The sequence below is a fragment of the Hesperophylax consimilis genome, chromosome 14 (assembly GCF_061612785.1).
Source record: "Hesperophylax consimilis isolate HC1 chromosome 14, BYU_Hcon_1.0, whole genome shotgun sequence".
Taxonomy (NCBI): Eukaryota; Metazoa; Arthropoda; class Insecta; order Trichoptera; family Limnephilidae; genus Hesperophylax; species Hesperophylax consimilis.
The window spans coordinates 19,011,646-19,035,041 of NC_142849.1; the positions used below are offsets into that span (position 1 = coordinate 19,011,646).

The 23,396-nt window shown below is 35.2% G+C and overlaps 1 protein-coding gene across 1 annotated transcript in view; it reads right to left on the reverse strand.

Moving 5' to 3' along the window:
- Root (ciliary rootlet coiled-coil, rootletin) overlaps positions 1–23,396 on the reverse strand; it is an 89,929-nt gene that overhangs the window by 10,452 nt on the left and 56,081 nt on the right. Inside the window, exons 21-32 of the mRNA XM_089639582.1 lie at positions 22,713–22,898; positions 20,268–20,448; positions 19,444–19,609; positions 19,001–19,114; positions 10,922–11,129; positions 6,854–6,972; positions 5,805–5,981; positions 4,878–4,985; positions 4,543–4,722; positions 3,129–3,502; positions 2,244–2,697; positions 131–322 (exon numbers count right to left, since the gene is read on the reverse strand). Of these exons, the coding sequence (XP_089495708.1) occupies positions 131–322; positions 2,244–2,697; positions 3,129–3,502; positions 4,543–4,722; positions 4,878–4,985; positions 5,805–5,981; positions 6,854–6,972; positions 10,922–11,129; positions 19,001–19,114; positions 19,444–19,609; positions 20,268–20,448; positions 22,713–22,898 (2,459 nt within the window). The remainder of the gene's footprint in view (positions 1–130; positions 323–2,243; positions 2,698–3,128; positions 3,503–4,542; positions 4,723–4,877; positions 4,986–5,804; positions 5,982–6,853; positions 6,973–10,921; positions 11,130–19,000; positions 19,115–19,443; positions 19,610–20,267; positions 20,449–22,712; positions 22,899–23,396) is intronic.

Genomic DNA, 23,396 nt, shown 5'->3' on the forward strand with positions numbered 1-23,396 from the left:
ATAACGGGTTAAGATTCTGTGAGTCCAGTGTCTTTTTCAGGTGTCTAAAGACTTGAGACCAGTGATAGCCGCCAACAACATATGATTAAAAAGACAAATATGCTTATGGTATAGTTATTAGTTAACTAACCTGGCTCTCCAGTCTGGATATCTGCTGGCGGTAGCTACCCTCGCGTGACTCCAGGAGGCGCTCTGACTGCAGCGCTGCCGCCCTCAGGCGATCTATCTCCTCCCTCGAGGCGGTGCCTCCTCCCCCGCCACCGCTACCTCCCCGCACACTGTTGCCGCAGTGGGTGGACTGACAGATGGAAAGTTGGGCCTCCTGTTCAAGAAAACTTTATTAGAATCAATCTAGAAGTTTTATTAATAGGAAATAGTTTTAATTTGCACGTCACATTATCCCGCCATCTAAACTGTCAATTGAACGTAGTTATGCAGAAAACAGCCAGCCACAAAAACTCAAACTGAGATAAAAGCACTTTTGTCTTAAGATTGAATAATCAAATTTACACACTGCCTAGAATGTTTTTTACTTCAAAAAATTATAAATAATAAGTAACGTAACAATTTCTCATAACTTTAAAGTGGATTTAATGCAGATTTTTAAAGATATTTCAGGTCTGGCTGTTTTCTGTAGAATACATATTAGTGAATCAGCTGGAAATTCAATTCAATTTGTTCACTCCTTTAAAAACATTACAAAATTACATTTTAATTCGTTTTTAAGTACATTTGTAAAATGGTATTACATAATAAATAAGCGGTTTATCAACTATACCAGCATCAACAGAGCTTGCCTTTTAAAGGCAGCTTCACCGATGCTAAATATGTCAATATCCGAATTCATTCTGTTCAACAGCAAGACTGCTCTCCCTACCATTGGTAAGTTAGTCCTGCAGGCCAGGAGATAAAAGAGTCTATGCTGTCGGTGACGGAGATAACCATCAGGAACATAGATACTAATACTCTCCATGATAGTCGGATTTTCAAACCATTCACGAATCAGTTTAAAGAAGTATGATACAATATGCACATTTCTTCTGACCCGTAGATGGTTCATACCAAGCATGCCCAAGAGAAAGTCAGTAGGATAGAGCCACGGGTAGTAGCCATACTTCCTCAGGTAGAGGAATCTCAGAAATTTCTTCTGCACTAGAGGGAATTAGGGAATACTTCACCTGATGTGGGCTACAAACCAACGACCCACTCTCAAGCCTACTCCAAACCAACGCAATGTATAGCACTGTGAGAAACCTGGTGTCTCTAAAATTCCTCGCAGTGCGTAGGACGAAGCACAGAATTTTCAGTGAAGCACAACACGTCATTTCGATATGAGCATGAAATGTCAACCAACTATCAAACATGATGCCAAGATCTTTCATAGTGGAGACACGTTTTAAACTTCGGGCATTTATGGTATACCGGTAAAACCATGTATGACATGCCCTTGTGAAAGAAAGAATGAAACATTGAATTCAATCTGATTCCGTTTACTCCAGTCAACAATTCTATCAATGTCTGATTGGAGTCGAATGCAGTCTTCTAAATCAACAGTAATCAACTGTCTGACCTTATTTCGGAAGGCGATTACAATGAATTTTAATTTGAATTATATGGCCTGGCTGGTTTTAGTAGAACATAGATTTGACCTTACTCCGCTGGATGACTACTGCTTCTGCATAAGCACGATCAATTATGGTCACATGGCTTTATACCTTACTAAACATTGTCAAATAATCAGATTCAAACATTAGTAAACCATTAGAGTAAAAGGTTTTAGCCACGACCGGGATCTTTTGCTGAGCAACAGATCTGATCACCAAGCTGTTACGACAACCTTCAGACCTGTCGTGTTCCTCTATTATACAAGGTGTCCGTGGATAAAGTGCACTAACTGCGGGAGGTGATTCTACATGATAGTACAACTTCAACTTTTCTGCCAAAATGTTAAAATTTTAAAAACTTTTTTTTAAACTTCTACTATCAAGTAGAATCACCTCCCGAAGTAAATGCACTCCCGACATCCTATACATATATGGTGCTTGAATATAATGTAATTATATCAAGTTTTATCTGCAATTTTATCGAAAGTGAAATAAAATAAATCGTTTTTCGTTCTTTCGGGATAGCCAAAACCTTTTACAAAAGTGTGTACTTTGTAAGTGTGGTTTTTTTTTAAATTATTATATACTTAGAGTTCAAAATAAGGTATACATATACCAATAATGATAAGAATCAATTACCTTCTCCGCAAGTAGACTCTCCAACCTCCTAATCTTCATCTTCAGATCCCTATTCTCATGTTCGTACATGGCGGTTAAAGGATCTGACAGATCTGCTCCCAGAGAATGCAGCGCAATATTTGAATCCCTCAAGACATTTGAATCCCTCAAGACATTTGAATCTCTCAGCAACTTGTCTTCCCTGGCACTCATCTTCATATCGCGGACAGACAGACCTCCAATAACAGAATCATTATCGGAATAGATGGATTTTTCGGGTCTTTCGTAGCTCTTGCTTCTGATGGATTTTGCCCTCTTTTCGGCTTCCAACTGACGGATCTTGTCTAGCAAGGCTTCCACTTTAGCCCTGAGTTCGGATCTATCTCGTTGAGTTGCGTGAAGTTCACGTTCAGTTTCACTGTCAATTTCCTTTCCATCCCAGTTGGTTAGACGCAATTGGGACTCCAAAGTAGATCTATAAAAAGTGAACAAAAATTCCAAATATGTAAGTTGCATGCTATCAAACGACATTACAAAAGTTGAGATGGTAAAATAACCTTTGTTTATTTGAACATTAGCTTTAAAACAAAGGAATCTAGAAGACATGTAAGTAAAACATAATATAGATGAAAATGTATGAAAACTTTTGCTGTTCGGGCAAGTCACCAAACACGCATTTTTGAATTCAGTCAAACAAGATTTTTTCTAACATTCAAATTTAGATATCCCAAAAGTTGTGCATTGTGGGTTGGTGACTTTTGCCTGAACGGCGACGATGTATTTATGATAATTATTATGAATGATTTACCTACCCAGAAAGAATGTTCATCTTAATAAATCATGTTTGCACTAACTCATAAAGTTTGGATCATCAATATCTATATTACTAAGCTTTTTGTTACCAACCTTTGCACTTCCATATTGGACATCTGCGTATTCAATCTATGAACTTGATCCTGAAGTTGTTGCTTGTCGCGTTTCACTTCTGCTAGAGAGTTCTTCACAACCTCCATTTTCTCGTGCAGGATTTTCTTCTCGCTATCACAATTACTGAGCGACTTCTGAATCTGCTTCAGTTTATCCGAAGAAGCGTGATCATGGTTCTTCGCATCTGTGAGCTGGCGCTGTACTCTCCCGAGTTCGCTCTTCAGTTCGCTTTCTGAAGTGGCGGCCTTTTGGAGGGCCGCACTTAGTTGGTCTACCGTTGCTTTGAGGGATGTGCATCTCTCCTCCAGAGTTAGGATTGTTCTGCTTTGGGTTTCACAGTGTTCTTGCAATTTCTAGCATAATAAAGATTGCATTTATAAAGATAGTGAAATAATGATACAAATTATCATAGAGGGATTTTAAGACAAAATCAATTTTATACCTTTTGAACACTCGTTCCTATTCAATATTATTGTTTTTTTTGACGAAAATCTTTGAAAACAAAACTTAGTAGCTCCGTTACCACATTTGTTATCTGTATATAAGTACTATATTCCTTCAGCAGTTGTTTAACTGAATAGATTTGTGATTAACGTGAAATATTGATTTGAACTTGACACTAGAAAAGATGCAATGTTGAAATGGGTGGAGACGAATTTAATAAAACTAACTCTTTCCAAATTTGGATAAGTTTTTGTAATTCAATCAGTATCGCTTTCCTGTGATTTACTGTTTCTTTCCTTCACTTTCATTATAAATTTACATACATATATATCTCGTTGGCCAACTGCCAGAAGTCATAAACTAACACAATGTTTTTCTTAGATTATCGAAATTAAATTTCAATCAGTTTTTTTTTAAATTTTATTGGTATTATTACGAAAAGAAAAAAAACTGCCCTGGTGACTTTTTCCAAACACCATGTAATAACGAATGGTAATATATTTGGCCTGCAAAAAATCACCAAAATGTTTCATTGATTTTTAGGCGTTCTTTATATGGATTTCCACAAATTATCCTTATATTATACTTTCACCATTAAAATATTTTGGTGATTTTATATTTACAATTACTGGTTATTATAAGCACTTTATTTGACATAATGACTTATTTACTGGTTAAAGCTTGATAAAATAAGTAGATTGTGACTCCTAACTCAATTTTGACAAATAATGACTTATAGCATTAAGCCAACGATAACCTTTATATAGATCTCAGAGGATTCATGATAAAACGAAACAATGATAAAACAATAATTAAGAAAAAGAATGGACGGACAAACGACAAACCTAACCTAATCTATTCTTTTATCCATTAGAATTCATCCGTTTACTGGTCTCGGAATACATATTATATTTCCACATGTACAATGGCTAGTGTGATGATATCTCACCTGAAGGTGCGCATCCTTGTCCTGCCTAGCCAGCTGCAGCCTCCTGGTGTCTCCCTCAAGCGCCGCCCGCTGGAGTTCAGCTCTGGCAGCCCTCTGCTCCGCGCGACCAGCTTCTTCAGCCAGGGCTCGTCTCTCCGCTTCGCAGCGTGAGAGAGATGCACGGAGTTTCTCAGATTTCTCCTGGACAGATTAATTCAACCAATCGGTTATGATAATGATCTTTGCATCGCATTCGACCCTCACTCACAAATCGGCATTCAGCGCCATTCAAAATTTTTTGCCAATGTAAAGTTTTCCACACAATGTGAATGTAAATAAACCTTTATTTCTCTAACCTCTAATTGTCCCTTTTCATCGTTGCCACTATTGAGAGTTAGTTCCATGGTAGTTATTTTCTCCTTCAGTGAATTTGACTCTTCTGTTTTTTGTTGCAGTGCTTCAGTCTTTGGAAAAAAAACATGGGTATTAGTACTAATATTTTATAATGTTTTAGTAATTAACTACCGACTTCCGCCTGAATTTCAACATAATTTTTTCATTGAAAAAAAATACAGGAAAAACAAAATGCCGTCTAATCTTACATTTTGATGATTATGTTTAAAAAATTCCATAATTTGTGACAGAAAATACTTTGGAAATAAATTTGAAAAATTTAAATAAGATTTTATTGATAAACATTAACATCCAAGCATTTTCTGTAATTATTTTGGAACAATTTGTATTGACTTCCTGACTGAAAGGAATTCCAGACAGAAAAAAAACTGAGCAAATTTCATGATGCCAGATCTCACCGTTCAAGAGTTTTCACTGATTCTGATCATAGTTAAAACGGGTCCCTGATGTGCTGTAAGGAATCGACATAAACTGGGTGCAGCAAAAATGTGGGTAATGTTGCGTGATTTCTCACTCCATGGACTTGTACGTGCTACTACTTGTGGACGTGCCTAATAAATAAATTTGTAAGAATATTTTAAAAGCATTTTTTTTTTACTGAAAGAAATTATAATAAAAGAGCTCCTCAGTGATCTTGGCGGTGACGCAATAATAATCGAGAAGCTGCTGAAACCGCATTTCGCTGCCTGTATTCCAGAAGTATGCAACACCGCTACCGCGCCATGTACTGGTGCCAACAAAATATCATATGGAACAGAGGGTTCTGGGTATCAGCATTCTTACAGCACTCGGTTAATGTCGATTCCTTACTGGCCCTTGAGGGATTACATCCTGATATATATATTGATTATTGTATTACTCAATTTTACCTGAGTTTGCAGCTGAGCTGTTTTTTGAGCAAGATGAGCCTGTAGTTGATTCTTCTTGTCTTCCACTGCCCTCAAATTGCTTACAGCGGAGCTCAACTCCCCATCCCCCTTGCTCTTTTGCTCTGTAGACTCTTTGAGCTGTTTACGCAGACCACAAATCTGGGATTTCAAATCATCCTAAAAAAAATGGAAATTTAATAACTTCACAAATCTTTTCATTTCATTTTTTTATAATACATTGATAGCTCCATTGTAACCTCTCCTTCGCACTTAATCATATATGACACATTAAAAAAAGTTTTTGTACTATTCAATGCATTTGATTTGATAACGAATCGTATATGGCATGCAATTCTGTGATTGTAACATGAAACAAATTGTTCAGAGAAAATATTCAGGGAAATTTAATTTTAACTGTTTTTCTGTTGGACAGATAAAAAAACCACAACACATAATATAATGCAGTATTGTCCTTGTAAATCACATGCCAGTGTTACATATGAGGGGAAGCTAAACCGCCACTATCAACACTTTGTTCATTTTGGCCTAATCTTCAAACCAACACAAAAAAAGTCTAAAAGCCATTCTAAACCTAGTTTTAAAACGGCGGTCAAATGCAAAACAGCCTCTCTTCCCACTCTAGAATCGAACCAATCACGAGCCAGAAAACATATAAGTACTTAGCAAATCCAATATGGCCGCCATGATGGTTGATTTGCAAAACCTCCACTATTCAAAATACATTTGTTTTTTAGAGTAGAAATAAATCTAAAAATGATTGATTGGAAAATACAAATGTAAAAAAACATGCACACGCATGAAATTGAAAAAAAAAAATTATCTAAAAAATTTAAGGGAAATATGCAAATTGTTTTTTGTTTATGTTGAACATTTTGCATTGGTGGATGGTGGTGGTTTTGCTTTTACACCCCTCATATACATATTGTCCAAATAAAATAACATTTTTACAAATTTACTTTTAGAAAATTTGTCACATTCGCGGTATTGCATACCGAACGACGCTACAATAATATGTTTTCGTTACATACCCGTTCTCTTTCTATTTGCCCAACCTGCTGCATAAGATTTCTTATCCCTTTCCTCACAATATCTGGATCCACATCGATAATAACATCCACTGACTTTTCTCGTTCCATATGGTCTTGACCTGAAAATGTGTTTTGACTTCCATTTACATATATACATATTTCCTTTACTTCTGTATAATATTCCTTATGCCAACAGTAATATATTTGACTTCACAAAGGTATCATGCAATTTACAGAAACAATAATATTTTGCAAAGCAGGCAATAATTATATTTTCGTACCCAAATGTATTTATTATTATGAATATGATATATTTCGTATTATTCTTCTCTTATCATGTAGCAAGATGTACATATGTCAAATTGTCTTTTTCAATGTTTATAAGTGTCACTTTTGATGTTTAAAAGTGTCTCTTTTAATGTTTATAAGTGTCACTTTAGACATTTAAAAGTGTCTTTTTTTTGTTTAAAGATGTCTCTTTCAATGTTTATAAGTGTCACTTTCAATGTTTGAGAGTGTTTCTTTTTATGTTTGAGAGTGTCTATCAAAAATAAAATAGTATATCCGATGATTTTGAATTATATTTTTTCATTGTTTGAAGTGTATCCAATGTTTAAATTGTGTCTTTCAATATTTAACAACATTTTCTTCAATGTTATATCTTTTCCAAGTGATATCAAAGTGTCCCTATCCATGTTGTATCTCTTCCAAGGTTTCAAATAATTATGATGTTATATTTTAAAATCTTTTTATGTTAATTATAAATTTCTTCTCCTTAGAACTCTATTAAACGAAGCTCTTTTGGTGTAAGCATACCAAGATGGCCAGGTGGTTTGCAGCAAGACTCTGTTTCGATTCAACGTCTCTCTGGTCCTCAAATAGGTTCTACAGTGTCTCCTCTCATCGGATGAAGGTTCTTGGCTTTGAGCTTGGACTTGGGACATTGGTGAGCGGGCAGCAACTACAGTGCAATAATATTAACAGTGCATGATAATCTAGTTACGACACAAACAATGATAAATCCTTAAAATCTATGTGATTTACAAACGCATCTGTGCAACTAACGAATGAGCAAAATACTTTTTTAACTGTTTCCATAATACAGGGTGTACGTGGGTAAAGTGGTAAAGGTATTTCTACATGATAGTATAAGTAAAAGAGATTTAATAACTTTTTTCGAAATTCCAACTTTTAGCGGTACTTTTCAGGTAAAAGGGTAAAATTGGTCCGCTGTGTGCGGCCGGCATTATTATTATGCTTTGTTGCCAAATCTACTGTCACGTAGCGCACTACATCAGTCAGCGTTGAATTGAATGCAATTTGAATACGTGCAACTTTAATTTTTTTACAAAGTTAGATCTGATAATTTAATGAACTTGATTTATCCCGTGTTTAACTTTAAAAACTTGATTGTTATAATCAAAAAAATTTCATGTAGTCTACGTTTATGTAGTGTGTATTAATTAAGATTTACAAAAAACATCTTTATTCAGCGTGTGTTTTCTCCTAAGACTTACTTTTAACATTGTGTTTATATAGGTGTACACTTGTTTGTAGAAGTTCATCGGGTAAGTTTGTACTTCACACTAAGGATTTTTAGTAGGTAGGTTTTTTTGTGTAAGGAAAAAAAGTTTTTCGGAAGTTACTCATCTTTTTTACTCCTACCATCATGTAGAATAGGGTGTATCGATTTTTAACTTTTTTTTTGTTTTCAAATTCCAAGTTGAAAAAAAGTTGCTAATAGGTACCACAACTTACCACAAAAAATTTCGGATTTTTAAAAAAATGTTTAGGTCTCCAAGGTCGCACAAGGCCTAAAGTTTTAATTTTTTTCAGAAAATATAAAAAAAAATTTTAAATTTAAAAAAATTAAATCGTAACTTTAGTGTTTATTCCAAGTAAAATACAGTAATATTAGGGCATAAAAATAAGTAAAAAACGATTTTTATATATAAAAAATGGATTTTAGGTCTCCCGCACAAGCCCCAAAGTTTGTTAATTTTGATGAATTTTTGTAATTTTGTGTACATATATGAACCATGTTTTTTAAGTTTAAACCATCGGAATTAATTGTACTTTTCTTACAGAAGGCATAAAATGAGACAATATATAATACATAATTCATATACAGGGTGTCCGGGGGTAAAGTGCAGTAACTTCGTGGGGGGATTCTACATGATCGTAGGAGTAAAAAAGATAAATAACTTTTTCCGAAATTCCAATTTTTTCTTTTTCATACAAAAAGACATACCTGCTAAAAAGCCATAGTGTAGGTGCAAACTTACCCGATAAATTCGCAAGTGTGAACGTGGCAACGTTGCATATTTGTGAGTGGCGCGTATCCATGGAAACCGCATGTGAATTGTAAACAATAACAACACAGAGTTCGCCGTATGTTTTGATATTTTACCAAATTCAAAAAGAGAACTGCACTAAAATCACGTTACACTTTTTATTATAAAAAATATTAATAACTAATTGAACACTTAACTACAATACACTATGGCTTTTTAGCAGGTATGTCTTTTTGTATGAAAAAGAAAAAATTGGAATTTCGGAAAAAGTTATTTATCTTTTTTACTCCTACGATCATGTAGAATCCCCCCACGAAGTTACTGCACTTTACCCCCGGACACCCTGTATATGAATTATGTATTATATATTGTCTCATTTTATGCCTTCTGTAAGAAAAGTACAATTAATTCCGATGGTTTAAACTTAAAAAACATGGTTCATATATGTACACAAAATTACAAAAATTCATCAAAATTAACAAACTTTGGGGCTTGTGCGGGAGACCTAAAATCCATTTTTTATATATAAAAATCGTTTTTTACTTATTTTTATGCCCTAATATTACTGTATTTTAACTTGGAATAAACACTAAAGTTACGATTTAATTTTTTTAAATTTAAAAAAAAATTGATATTTTTTGAAAAAAATTAAAACTTTAGGCCTTGTGCGGGAGACCTAAACATTTTTTTTTAAAATCCAAAATTTTTTGTGGTACCTATTAGCAACTTTTTTTCAACTTGGAATTTGAAAACAAAAAAAAAGTTAAAAATCGATACACCCTAATGTAGAATCACCTCACGAAGTTACTGCACTAAACTCCCGGACACCTTGTATATTATATTATAACATGTGGTAGTGACGCTCCGACTGCACAGATGAGTTTGTACATCTTTACCACTATTATATGTTTTCTTTATGGTTAAAAAAAGTGTGGTAAAAATTGTAGATTACTTCATCGGAAAGTTTGTAGGTACATATAAATATATCATTATTTTACAACAATAATTAGCATAACCTTATTTTTTGGTTTTACTAAACAATTTTTTTTATAAAGATGCTGACTTTATTGATACAATGATTCGTGTGTAGATATTTCATTTTTATAATGTATGCGTATGTAATTTAATTTAAAGATGTACCCCCATGAAAAAAACTATGCTCGGATGAAAGGAAATTTAATATCATTTTGATTTTTATGCAATCTAAATTTATGCAATCTAAATATATGTAATCATAATTTTCTTAATTCTATTATCTGCAGATGATAAACATGGAGGAATTTCATATTATGATCCAAAATGTAGATAGCTGCTAATAAGATACAACAAACTACAAACAAAACTCAGTGTAAATGAACAGTAAAGTGTTCTACAAATTTTTTTTAAATATAATGTACCTCTTCCAAAAATTATAGGAAATATTAGCAACTATCTATGTATATATAGCAAATCATATTAAAGAGCGCATGTTTGAATGTGTACACCGATAATATCGACAGTTTCGAAAAAGTGTTTTTCAACTATTTTGGTACACCCGCCCCTAGCCCTTTCACTCCACCAAGCCCAAAAATACTGGGTGCATAGTGACATTTTTCAATAACAGTGTATATGATGTCTGGGAACTCATAGTACAAGCGGTAAACTGGTAAATCTTCATCAGAAAGAAAACCCAAAAACACATTATTTTTTTATGTTATGAAATGTGATGTAGATTCATCAGCTTGTACTACGAGTTTCCGTACATCGTATACTTATTAAAATCATTTTTATCAACCTCTATGAGGGCTCCATCTTCTGGTAGGGCTAGTCAGCCTTGTTCCTGGTGGCACCGTTCCGGAAGAATCAATGGGTATGCCTGCGATCCTTCTCAGTGCGGCTCCGACGGCCCCTAACCGCTGCTCTGATGATCTCCTATTGGATTCTGCATTGGCAGTCTGCGCCTCGAGGGCCCTAACACGGCCTTCTGCGCCCCCGAGACGTGCCTACAATAATGAGTAAATTTGTTAGTGAATCGTAGAAAAAGTCAGGGAAGCTTGAAGAAGACATGGCACAATCCAGTGAATGAATAAAATACTTGAGTCAGGCCATTTCTAGAGTCAGAATAACAGAAGAGTATGTATGAGACGATGTATCAATGTGATTGAAGCAAGGAATGTTTGCCATGACAGAGTTGTGTAACGGTTCATCCACTCTGCCTGCCTCTGCGAGGAAACAGCTTGATGGTTAGTTAGAATTCAGACTATCCCATTTAGATGAGACATGAAGCAAAAAAATTGGTTCCACTTTTTTACCTCCAAATACATAGTGTATCATATGTATCCAGAATATCCCCGCTAAGGAACCGACTCAGTATTTACGTTGATCCCCCCTCCACTACTCACCAGAAGGAATTCCATGATAGCCGCCGCCTCCAACCAATCACAGCACAGCATTCCATTGATATTTTAATCAATCAATGATTACAAATGGCAACAATAACATTTGGCTGTCATCAGTTGTTTTGTTTTGCTCTATCTAAAATTAATTTTTTTCCATTCTATTTTGTTTTCTGGCCAAAAAAAAGTGTAGTGTGTTGTGCCTTGAGGTTTCTTCTCCCTTTTGATCTTCCAGGAGTCACTTTTCGCTGCTGATTTCCAGATATTTATAAAATTTTTTACTTCTGTCATTTTTCATACTATTATTGTAGTTGTTTACTGTTGTGAATAATGGAGGAAGATTTCCCTCCTGGACCCCCTACAAAGCCCCCAGATCCCTCTCCGGACCCCCCAGACGGGGAAAATGTAGAAATTTCTGACAGTGATTCTGTCATTTTGACTTCTACCAAAAAAAGGAAATTTACTCCTTCTTCCCCAATAAAACTTGACTCGCCTTCGACTTCACAGTCCCCACCAGCACTTTCTCAACTTCCTCCAACAAACTTTTATTCTCTTCATTCCCGTGGCCCATTCATAGTATACGCCCAAAAAACTGAGCAAGGAAAAACCATCCACCCTCTTGAATTTGGCAAATTCCTATCAAATAGCAAGAATCTTTCAATCAAGCCTGGAGGTGTAAAAGCCGAGGGTCGCTTCCGAATCTCCGTCGAATTCCTCTCAGGGTCAGCTGCCAACAGTTTCATCAAAAATATCTTCATTTCATCTAATTCAAAGTTTAAGGCATATATCCCTACTTTCAATGTCACTCGCATGGGCCTGGTCAGAGGTATCTCGACCGATCTGTCCATCGAAGAAATTCTGTCTTCACTTTCAACCCCCCAACACATTGGCAATCCCATAAAAGCCAGGAGGCTAAATTACAAGGACTCCTCTGAGGGTATAATTTCCTGGAAGCCCTCCCAATCTGTCGTTATCACCTTTGAAGGTCAATCTCTTCCCTCCCATATATATTTATTCTTCAACTCATTACCAGTTGAAATGTATACTTATCCCACCACTCAGTGTTTCAATTGCTGCCGTTTTGGTCATACCAAAGCTGCATGCAGATCTCAACCCAGATGTTTTAAATGTGGAGAAAACCACGCAGCTGACCAATGTCCTTCATCCTCCTCACCTAAATGTTTTAACTGCTCAGGCTCACATACAGCTATCAACACATCTTGCCCAGAACAATCTCGCCAAAAAAATATTAAAATTTCTATGGCCTCTCAGAACTTGTCTTTTCTGCAGGCTTCTAAACTATTCCCGCCTGTCAAAAAATCATTTGCTGAGGCTTTATCCAGCAACTCCTCATCCAACCCTCTTCCCTCCACTACAACAACTTCTTCTCGTTCAACTAAATTCACATACAAAAACGCTATCTCTAAACCGGCTCCTGGATACGATCAGCAACAACACAACTCACTGCTCTTAAATCCCAATGGTTCACCTCTTTCAAATACCACAAATGGGTGTGCAAATAATTATAATCCGTCCTCAATGAACTCTCTTAAACTTTCTGAAAAACTCTCCCAAGACAATTCTTCATTTATCCAAACTCTTATTATGCTTCTAATTGACCTTATTTCTTCTCAAACTAATCTACCGTCCAACGCTGCTACTATTATTTCCACATTAAAATCATTTATTCAAAATGACTCTTCAGGATGTCAGAATACTTCAGTGGAATAGCCGAAGTGCTATTTCTAACAAATCTGATCTCCTTAACCTATTAAATTTCAACTTTATTTCTTTGGCTGCTATCTCGGAGACTTGGTTTACTCCATCCACCCACTTTAATGTGGGAGGGTATTCCTGTCTCCGCGACGACCGCCCGGAAGGTTCGGGCGGCGGTGCTGCCCTTTTTATTAAAAAATCCATATCATTTTCCCCAATAAATAATATCAAACCCCCCAATGCTGACTTCCAAATGGTTGCAGCTAAAATAAAGGACACATCCTTTATTTCAGTCTATCTTCCCCCAACAGCCCACTTCAATAAACAAACTTGGTTGCAAATTGTAAGTCAACTAAGCCCTCCTTTCTTTATATTAGGCGATTTTAATGCCCATTCCCCCGTCTGGGGTTCTGCTTTCTCCGACCGAGATGGTCGAAGTGTGATGGATTTCCTAGATCAATCCAACCTTTTCCTTTTGAATGACGGATCTCCTACTAGGATCTCACGCCCCAGCACAAACCCCAGTGCAGTGGATCTATCGATATGTTCTACTAGTTTGGCTTCTCTCTCCTCGTGGGTGGTGTCCCCCGACCCTTGCTCCAGTGATCATTTCCCGATCACCATTACTTATCAAACTTCTTTCCAATCAGACAAGTCTCATATTTCGACAAAAATTAAAACGAAACACACCAAATGGGATGAATTTAACTCTCATATGGACAAGTTCCTATTAAATTCACCCGCCACCGATATATTTTCCGTCAAAGATGATTATAATAACTTCAAATCAATGCTCATAACTGCAATAAATGAATCAAATCCTCCCCCTAAAACTAAAACTCTCAAAAAACTCCCTCCAACTCCCTGGTGGGATGAGGAATGTTCCAAAGTAGTAAGAATTCGGAAAGCTAAATCTCTTTCCTATCGTTACAATATGACTATGGAGAACTATCTTATATACAAAAACGCTGAATCCAATGCCAAAAGGGTATTGAGGTCAAAAAAAAGATCCGGGTGGTACAACTTCTGCAGTTCAGTATCTCCGAACACTCCAATTTCGGAAGTTTGGTCTATGATCCGAAGATTTAGATCTTCCTTCAGTTCACCATCTCCTCGAGCGTCTCATTCTAAATGGATCGATGAATTTTTGGACAAAATTGCCCCCCCTTCTGTACCTAACTTAGATGAAATAACGCCCATCTATAATACTCCTATGTCTAATCATTGGCTAGACTCTCCGTTCACCTTAATTGAGCTAAAAAATTGTTTATCAACAGTCAAGGACTCATCTCCAGGCAGAGATGGTATACCTTACAGCATAATCAAAAATAGTAATGATAATGTTCTAAACCACTTCTTAAGCATCTTAAATAAAATCTTCCAGACTGGTATAATGCCTGATGACTGGAGTTGTCAAATAATCATCCCTATTTTAAAAACAAACAAATCACCAAATTCTGGATCCAACTACAGGCCAATCGCTCTTTCATCCACCCTCAGTAAACTTTATGAAAAATTAATTAAAAACCGATTAGAATTTTTTGTCGAGAGTAAACAGCTTCTCTCTCCATCTCAATTTGGATTTAGGAAAAAAAAATCCACTCAAGATAACCTTGCCATCATCAGTACTGATATTAATTTATCAATTTCTAAACAGGAAGTTTGTCTTGCCGTCTTTATAGATATAGAAGGCGCCTTTGACAATGTTTCCATCCCAATCTTGAAAAAAAAACTTCTAGGCCTTGGCCTCCCCCCCATGTTTGTCCAATCTATTATTAATCTATTTCTAGATAGAAAAATTTTCATTGAACTTCCAGATATTTTTCCTCAAAGTAGGTCTATTTGGAAGGGTTTACCACAAGGCGATGTATTGTCCCCCTTACTGTATAATATATACACATATGATATGCATGTCGCTATTCCCCCACAAGTAAAAGTTATTGAGTTCGCAGATGACATAGCTTTCTTCTTATCATCCAAAATCATCCCTCTCGCCGTCAAATATCTTAACGAAGCCATGAATGCCCTTTGCACATGGCTCACCTTAAATGGTCTTGAACTTTCAATCCAAAAGACTCAGTGTGTCACCTTCTCAAACCGCCATAAAAACCCCCCCGTTCAAATTTTATTTAAAAATTCTCCAATCCCCAACGCTTCTGAAGTAAAATTTTTGGGAGTAACATTTGATAGGAAACTTAAATGGTCTTCCCATATTAATAATTTAGTTACTAAATGCGAAAAAAATTTAAATATCATCAGATCATTATCTGGCGTTTGGTGGGGAGCTCACCCTACTTGCATTAAGTTGCTTTACAACGCACTTATTCGAAGCCATCTTGACTATGCCTGCCCACTTTTTAGTACTGCCTCAAAAAATGTACTTGATAAATTAGACAAAATTCAATCTAAATCTTTGCGAATTATAACTGGAGCGATGCAATCGTCACCCATCAATTCCCTTCAAGTAGAATGTTCTGATCCTCCTCTTTATTTAAGGCGTCAACTATTTGCTGACAAATTTGTTCTTAAATGTTTAAATTCTAAATGTCATCAGGTTATCCCCAGCGTCTCGATGTTCATTGACTCAACCCATTCATCTACAATCAGAGCTTCAACTAAACCTATTCCTGACATCTGTAAAAATTTTAAGTCTCTCTCAGAGCTTCACATCATCCAAAATGATCTACTTCCCTTATACAAATTAAAATATAGTCACGTCACCCTATCCCCAACAATATTTGAAGGGATCGGAATCCTTAAAAGTCATTCCGATCTCCCGGCCTGAACTGTCAATAATATGTTCAATGACATTATTTCATCTAAATGGCCCAACTTTTCTCTTTTATTTACTGATGGATCCAAATCTCCCGACTCTCCTAACTGTGGTATAGGTATTAACGTTTACCACAATAATTCTAATGACAGAATATTTCATTCAATTTCAAATCAATTTTCAATATTTTCAGCTGAGTGCATTGCTATAATAGAATCTCTCAAATATATAATCAAAAATAATTTTGAACATTCCCTCGTTCTCTCTGACTCTCTCAGTTCCCTCCAAAAACTTAAATCCAGTCCTCTTCTTCATCCTGATGATCACTTTGTATGCCTTATTCGAGAGATGATAGCCTCCATTCAAAGCTATGGTAAAACTGTAACTCTGATTTGGATTCCTGGACATGTTGGTATCATGGGTAATGATATTGCGGATGCCTTGGCAAAACAAGGAGCGTCCAACCCTGTTGTTACCCTCGTAAACCACATTCCCCTATCTGACATTTTTTCCATCATCAAAGATAGATCCCGCAATGTTTGGTCGGAGTATTGGCACATTGCTAGTCAATCCAAGGGAGCCTGCTATGCCTCAATACAAAGAACTATTCCATCAAAACCGTGGTTTCAGCAATTCCCTCATTTTTCCAAAAAAGAAATTTCTTCACTCATTCGAATGAGGATCGGACATTGTTCCGTTCCTTCCCATCTTTTTAAAATTCACGTTGTTGACTCCCCAGATTGTACATTCTGTGGTCTAGAAGTGGGAACTTTAGATCACATATTTTTTGGTTGTCCCTCTCTAAACAAATATCCTCTATTCTATCAAGCCTTATCTAAAATTGCCTCCCCTCCATTCAACATCTCATCTCTTCTAAGTCTGAACTCGACTCCAATTTTCATTATAATTTTGAAATTTGCCTATTTAAATAAAATTAATATTTAAATTCACCTTTCATTTCTCAATAATTTTAAATGATGGCCAAGAACACCCTTGAAGGGTGAAAGCCAGAAATAATGTTAAAAAAAAAAAAAAAAAAATGATTACAAATTCAAAAGTGACTATTTGTGATAACATCTGACTCAATTTACGGGAAAATAATCAAGAATATAACCATGGAATAAATATCATCATCAAGAAATGATTATATGCTAACATAATAACATGAAAAATCACACCTAAATATATTTGTTACTCTTTGGGAAATGTTCAAACCAAAGATATCTAACTTCAAACCCAATATGAAAATTTGTATATTTTATTATAAAATAAATAAACGAGACTTTGGGTGATGGTTTTGGTAAATTGAACTGACTTGGTTAAAGGTATCACATCAAAATATTACTTTACTCTCAGCAAACTAATTACGGAGAGGAAAAATACCTAACCAATTTACTCCTCACTAAAGAAGAAAATCTCCTCGGAGAGGGCCCGATTTGAATTTGTTCTATAAATAGAGAACCGAATTCCATACAAAGTCAGTTCAACAACTACCTCTGAAAGAGAATCCTCTCTCCTGAAGAACCATCACCAAGTCTCCAAGAAATATTTTCAAGTGTTTTACTCAGTATTAAATTCAGTTTTTTGCCAGTAATAAATTCTTTTCGTCAGCTCAGATTTGGAAATATTCCTTTCTGAACTTGGCTTTAAACTTCACTACAAGCCTCCACCACATTCACCAAGACTGAAACGTTGACAAGTGTACCCAGCCTCCTACATATATACAGTTATTGTACGGACGGTTAATTGTCTCGTGCACATAGTTAAATTTGACCTTTAAACGCTTTAATGCCAAACAACAGTAAACTATTGAATCCGGTCCCTGCGAACTGCTACTAACCTGATAAAAGTGAAACACTTTTCGATGAGATGCTCAATAGCACCTCTATGTCTATCCCGTGTTTCTCACAGGTCTGCGCTAATAATATTTCCGATGTCCGGGTTAAATTTTCCCCATAGGAAAAACTAAACCCTTCCACACACTTTTCCACAAATGATCATCTGATCGGCTCGGTAGAACTCCTAACAGGGCCTATAAATCCTACTGATCCCTCAACATCAATATTTAAAAAAATCTTTCGTTATCCTACATGTATTTAAAATGACTGATTTTTGCATTTTTATGTATAAATTTTTTGATAGATCTAATACGCCTAAATTTTTAATGAGAGAGTTAGGTATAATGCTAGTAGCCGAAATAACGAATGGTAATATTTTTGTAGTCTGAGAATGCCAAATTCTTTTTATCTCATTTCCTAAAAATAATAATATTATAAGTATTACTACTAAAAATATTAATTTAACACAACTGGTAAACAACCATTTACGTTATGTGACTAATAAACTATTTGAGCTTGTCAACATCCGCGGACCACCGCTTATGAACGTATTATAATAATATATTTGATATGACTCTTCCTGAAAACATTTTTCTAAATAATAACGATACATAATGGCCGGCAGGAGGTAGGTATAAATAGGGGATCAATGCAAGACGGTGAAAGAGATTTGACCAATGGAAAGCCTAAAAATGAGCGGCTGAATGATGGCTATTCTTTTTATATCTGCCGCAGTCGGGCCACTAAATAAACAAAAATGCTCTTTCTGGCTTTCCAAATCCTCTTTTTCACTGAATCTCCTGGGCTACAGACTTGTCTGGACCAGCTGCCTGCTGCTGCCCCTTCCCGCTGTTTTCTTAGAATTTGATCGACTACCTGACTCCCCTATTGGCTCGCCGGCAGGAATTACAAGGCTAGCAACGGACCTTAACTAAAATGTCGGTACATATTTAATTGCTTTTTTAAAAGCGAACCTTCATATTTTGCATTTGCACAAAAGTCGTGTATGAAATTAACTATCCTTTTCAGGACGAAAGTTATTATCACAGTCTGTGTGCGCGCGACAATATGTGGAGTACAGCAAGTATAATCAGTAGTCAAAGCAAACCCAGAATGATCTGTTTTAGACTTAAATATAATAATTTGTTCACCTTTAATTCCTGAATTTGTTGGGTGGCATCAGCAAGGCACACCTCCAGGTTATGCTTCAAATCTTCTAGTCTTCTCTCCTTTACTCTCGAATCCTCTAATCTCAATAGAAGTTCCTGAAAAAGAAACCAAATTTGAAACAATTATCTTCAAACGAATAGTTAATGAGTACATACTATGTAGGTACATACAAGAGTATGTATAATAGTTAATAAGTGTAGTTAATAAGTATAGTTTTAATAAGTTTAATACAGTTAATAAGTATTGTTAATAAGTACCTATAGATAATAAGTATTTGTAGTTAAAAAGTACCTAAACTATTAATGAGCGTAGTTAATAAATATAATTATTAAGTAGGATAGTTAATAAGAATTGTTACTAATTATAGTTGATAAGTATAGTTAAAACGTAGCAATTTGATTGTTGATAGTGGAAAGGAATTAACCTGATCCCTGGTGTGACACCTTTCCTCCAGTTCTGCCCCTCTGGCCCTAAGCCTACCGATCTCTTGTCTGGCCGTGACCAGGTGGTTCTCCAGATCCACTCCCTGCCTCTTCATCTGGCACAGTTCCTGCTGAATACGCTCGCGCTCTTCGATCTCATTTTGGAGCCTATACAAATGAATAAATCAACTTATTTATAAATTTTAATTTATAAACTTATTTATAATTCAATTAAAATCGCTTTTCTTTAATGTTCTGTTTGTCATTGATGTAGCAAGTTATTTTTAATTTAAAAAAATTAATAAATAACTAATTTGTATTAAATAAATACTTACTACTTCTCTAAATAGTATAAAACAAAGTCGCTATCCGTGTCTGTCTGTTTGTGCGCTTAGTTCTTCTAAACTATGCAACGGATTTTGAAAGAGTTTTCACTATCATTTATAGATTTTTTTCCCGAAGGTTTACATATATAATACATGCATTTTATATTTATAGAAAGTAGAGAAAAGTCAATGTTTTGTAAGCAAGTCGTAAAAAAATATTTTTGTGCTCTTCCATTGCTAACGCTGGCAAAACCTTATGAGATACATCAAATTTTAATTTAATAAGAAATTGCGTATCGTAAAATGGCATCACCAACTTAATATTTTACCCCAAACAATTTATAAATCCTTAAGCAACGCCGGGTACACGTGAGCTAGTACATCAATAAATACAGGACAAGTTTGCACAAATATTAATTCATTTCTTGTGGTCAGTTTCAGTCAAAATAACTTTGGATGGAATGGATTAAAGGATATTACAATGTTATGATATATTATACCTGGCATGCAGCTCCTTCTCCTCATGCTGCTTTGATTCCAACCCTCCCTGCGCCTTCTGCAGTTGGTCCCTGGTGGCCGCAGCCTGCCTGGATAGAGCTGCCTGCTGCCGACCTGCCTCCCCGGCAGCAGTGGTCAGGCGTGTTCGCTCCACTTCCAAAGCATTCCGCTGTTCTTCCAATCCTGGTAATAGACAAGAGCACATCATTATTTTAAGCAGTTTTTATCACATCGCAACTTGTTCTGCATTCTGTTCTGAAAGTAACAGGATTGAAGAAATAAACAAATTGATTTAGAACAAACATTATTTTGGGTTTTGTGATGTTATGTTCTTAGGTTATGTTCAGGGGGGTATAACTCCGATCGAAAATTGGAATCGTGAATAATGTGACGTCATATTGTTGCTTAACTATATCCACCAATGAAAAACTCTAAAAGTCTATTGAATTAACAGTTGAAAGTTGAGTGCTGGCTGAGTGGAACATTTATGATTGTTTGATATTTTGATCTTGAACTACGCCGTTCTCGTGTAGTTTTGACGGATTTGAATATATTGTTTATCCAATATTAGCAAGATGTCCATCAGTTTGTGACTCTCATTTCTCAATCGGAAGCAAAAGACCGAGTGGTTCGTTACGAAATTACGCGTTACCAACACTTAATCTTGACATCTCGAATACAAAATAGAACATGTGTTCTTCCAATCCTGGTAATAGACAACATCACATCATCATTTTAAGGAGTTTTTATTACATCCAACTTGTTATGGATTCTGTTCTGAAAGTCACAGGATTGAAGAAATAAACAAATTTGTCAAAAACACGTGGCTGCAAAAATTGAGGACAAAGAAGAGTGGATGAATCCTTCATTGATAGACAATGGCTGCGGGTGATGGCTCCACTTATTCTCAGTAAAGATAATAATAATGATAAATGTTTTATTATCTTCCTTTTTATCCTCACTGGGTACTCGCATACTGAGGATTTCATTTACATATTATTAAAATTTAGTAGTATGGATAATATGAAGTAACTGTAAATATATTATGTACTGTTTTTTTCCGAAATAATCGTTTTCAGTTTCATTCTGTATTTGTTCTGTTTCTGATGTCCCTATATTATGTATCCAGCTTTTTATTTGAGATTTAAAAGTTATAATATTATTTCTAGTTTTGAATGAGAGTGGGATTTTGTTATAGTCCCATGATATAGGAAGCTTTTGTGCTGTATTTTTATTTCCTTGTTGGAAATGTTTTTGACCCTGATATCTAGTATTTCTTACATATATGTCTTAACTGCTTTTCTTGTGTTTTGTATTTATGAATATAAAGGAGTATTGTTTTAAAATGGAGTTGTTAATAGACACAATGTTAAGATTGTTAAAAATTTCGTCAGTGCTAGTTTTTACAGGGATTTTTAGAATATTTTTCACTATGGCTTTTTGGGTTTTAATTGGTGTTTTTAGGATTTTTTAATTTTCTAGATTCTTATATTCCATGAAGTGGTGAATCATTTAAATTTACTGAATTTAAAGTTAATGTTCTTTATACAAATAGAACGGCGACATATGCGCCTCAGAATTTTTACCTCATATGGGTGTTTAAAATGTTACCTGGCTATTATAGCCTTAGAGGCCTTGTGTTTTCTCGGTAGAGAAAAATATTTGTTACCTAAAAACCCTACTAAAATTGCATGTTTTGGAGCATTATGTTCTGCTTCTTCAGCATCACCAGCAGCTGACAGCGGCCTTATACTACTGTTTGTGTTATGATCAGGGTGTTTTTAGGATTTGTTGTCATTTGCACTGCCCCATCCAATAATACCGTATTCTAACAGTGGTTGGCAAATGTCCTGATGGTTTTGAAAGAGTGACAAAGTTTTTTTCATTTAATCAGATTTTCAGATGTAGATGTTGTTTTCTTTTATTTTTGTATTACATGTTTTGCTCTAGAATGTTTGGTTACCTAACTTCAGTTACCTCTGACAGGACTGACTCCAGCGACGGAGATCAGCTAACTGAGAGAGTGAAAGGGAATCATATTACATTCCTTAGGGAGGAATGATACAGGTTCAACCTGTTTCCTCAGTGAATCCATAGAGAGGTTGTTAAAGTTTATTACACTGTCTATTACTTATTGTTGAACTGCTATAAATATGTCTCATACTTGCAAATTGATTGTATCCAAAATAAAGACTAATTATTGTGTTCACCGTTAAAATTGTGCATTCATTTAATAATACCGTTACACAACAGTATTTTGATTTCAATTTCTAATTTATACATATTTGCTAAATACTAAATACAAAGATCACTGTAACTTTTCTTGGCTATCTCTGAGAACCGACTGAATTACAGAATTTTATGCCGTACAGAATTATTTCATCTTAGAGTAAAAACCTAATGAGAACTATTCTTCAAAAAATTAAATGATATAACATCCTATTTACCAGCGATTTTATGGAAAGCCTCCTCCAGTGACCTTGCATGCTCTCGCCTTTCCTGTTCCGACCGTTTGACCTGATCCCGCAGCTCCTTGTTGGTGCTGTTATACTTGTCGCGCTCTATGTTACTATTGGACAGTTGCCGACGCGTATCCGTCAACTCCTTCCTGAGACTCTCTGACTCATTTTCAACTGGAAATAAAAAATAAATCAGATTAAAAGAACAAATAATATAATTTTTTAATTAGCTGAATTTTTACATATACAGATTATAAGAACAGAATATAATTAGTTATCGAAAATAATACAAAATGGCATGAGCCGTCGACAAATAGAAATCCAATAAGCATTCTATAAAGATATGAAATATTGTAATGTGCTGCAGGAAACCATAAAAAAGTACACCAATCCATGATACGGGAATTTGCCTAGTTTCGGGTATTTAAAAAAAATATATATTATATTAATTAATAAATTCGAAATAGATTGCAAGAACCCCAATACAGGTATACTTAAAAGAATTGACAATCTGTTCTTTCATAGATGGCGCTAATTTAATTAGTTTATAAAAAACATCTTTTACAAGTCGTGCTTTAAAACATTAAGATGAATTATTTGTTAGTGTCTGTACATATACGCAATATAAATACAAATCAATAGTTGTGTTCGTATTAAAACTTAATTCTTTCA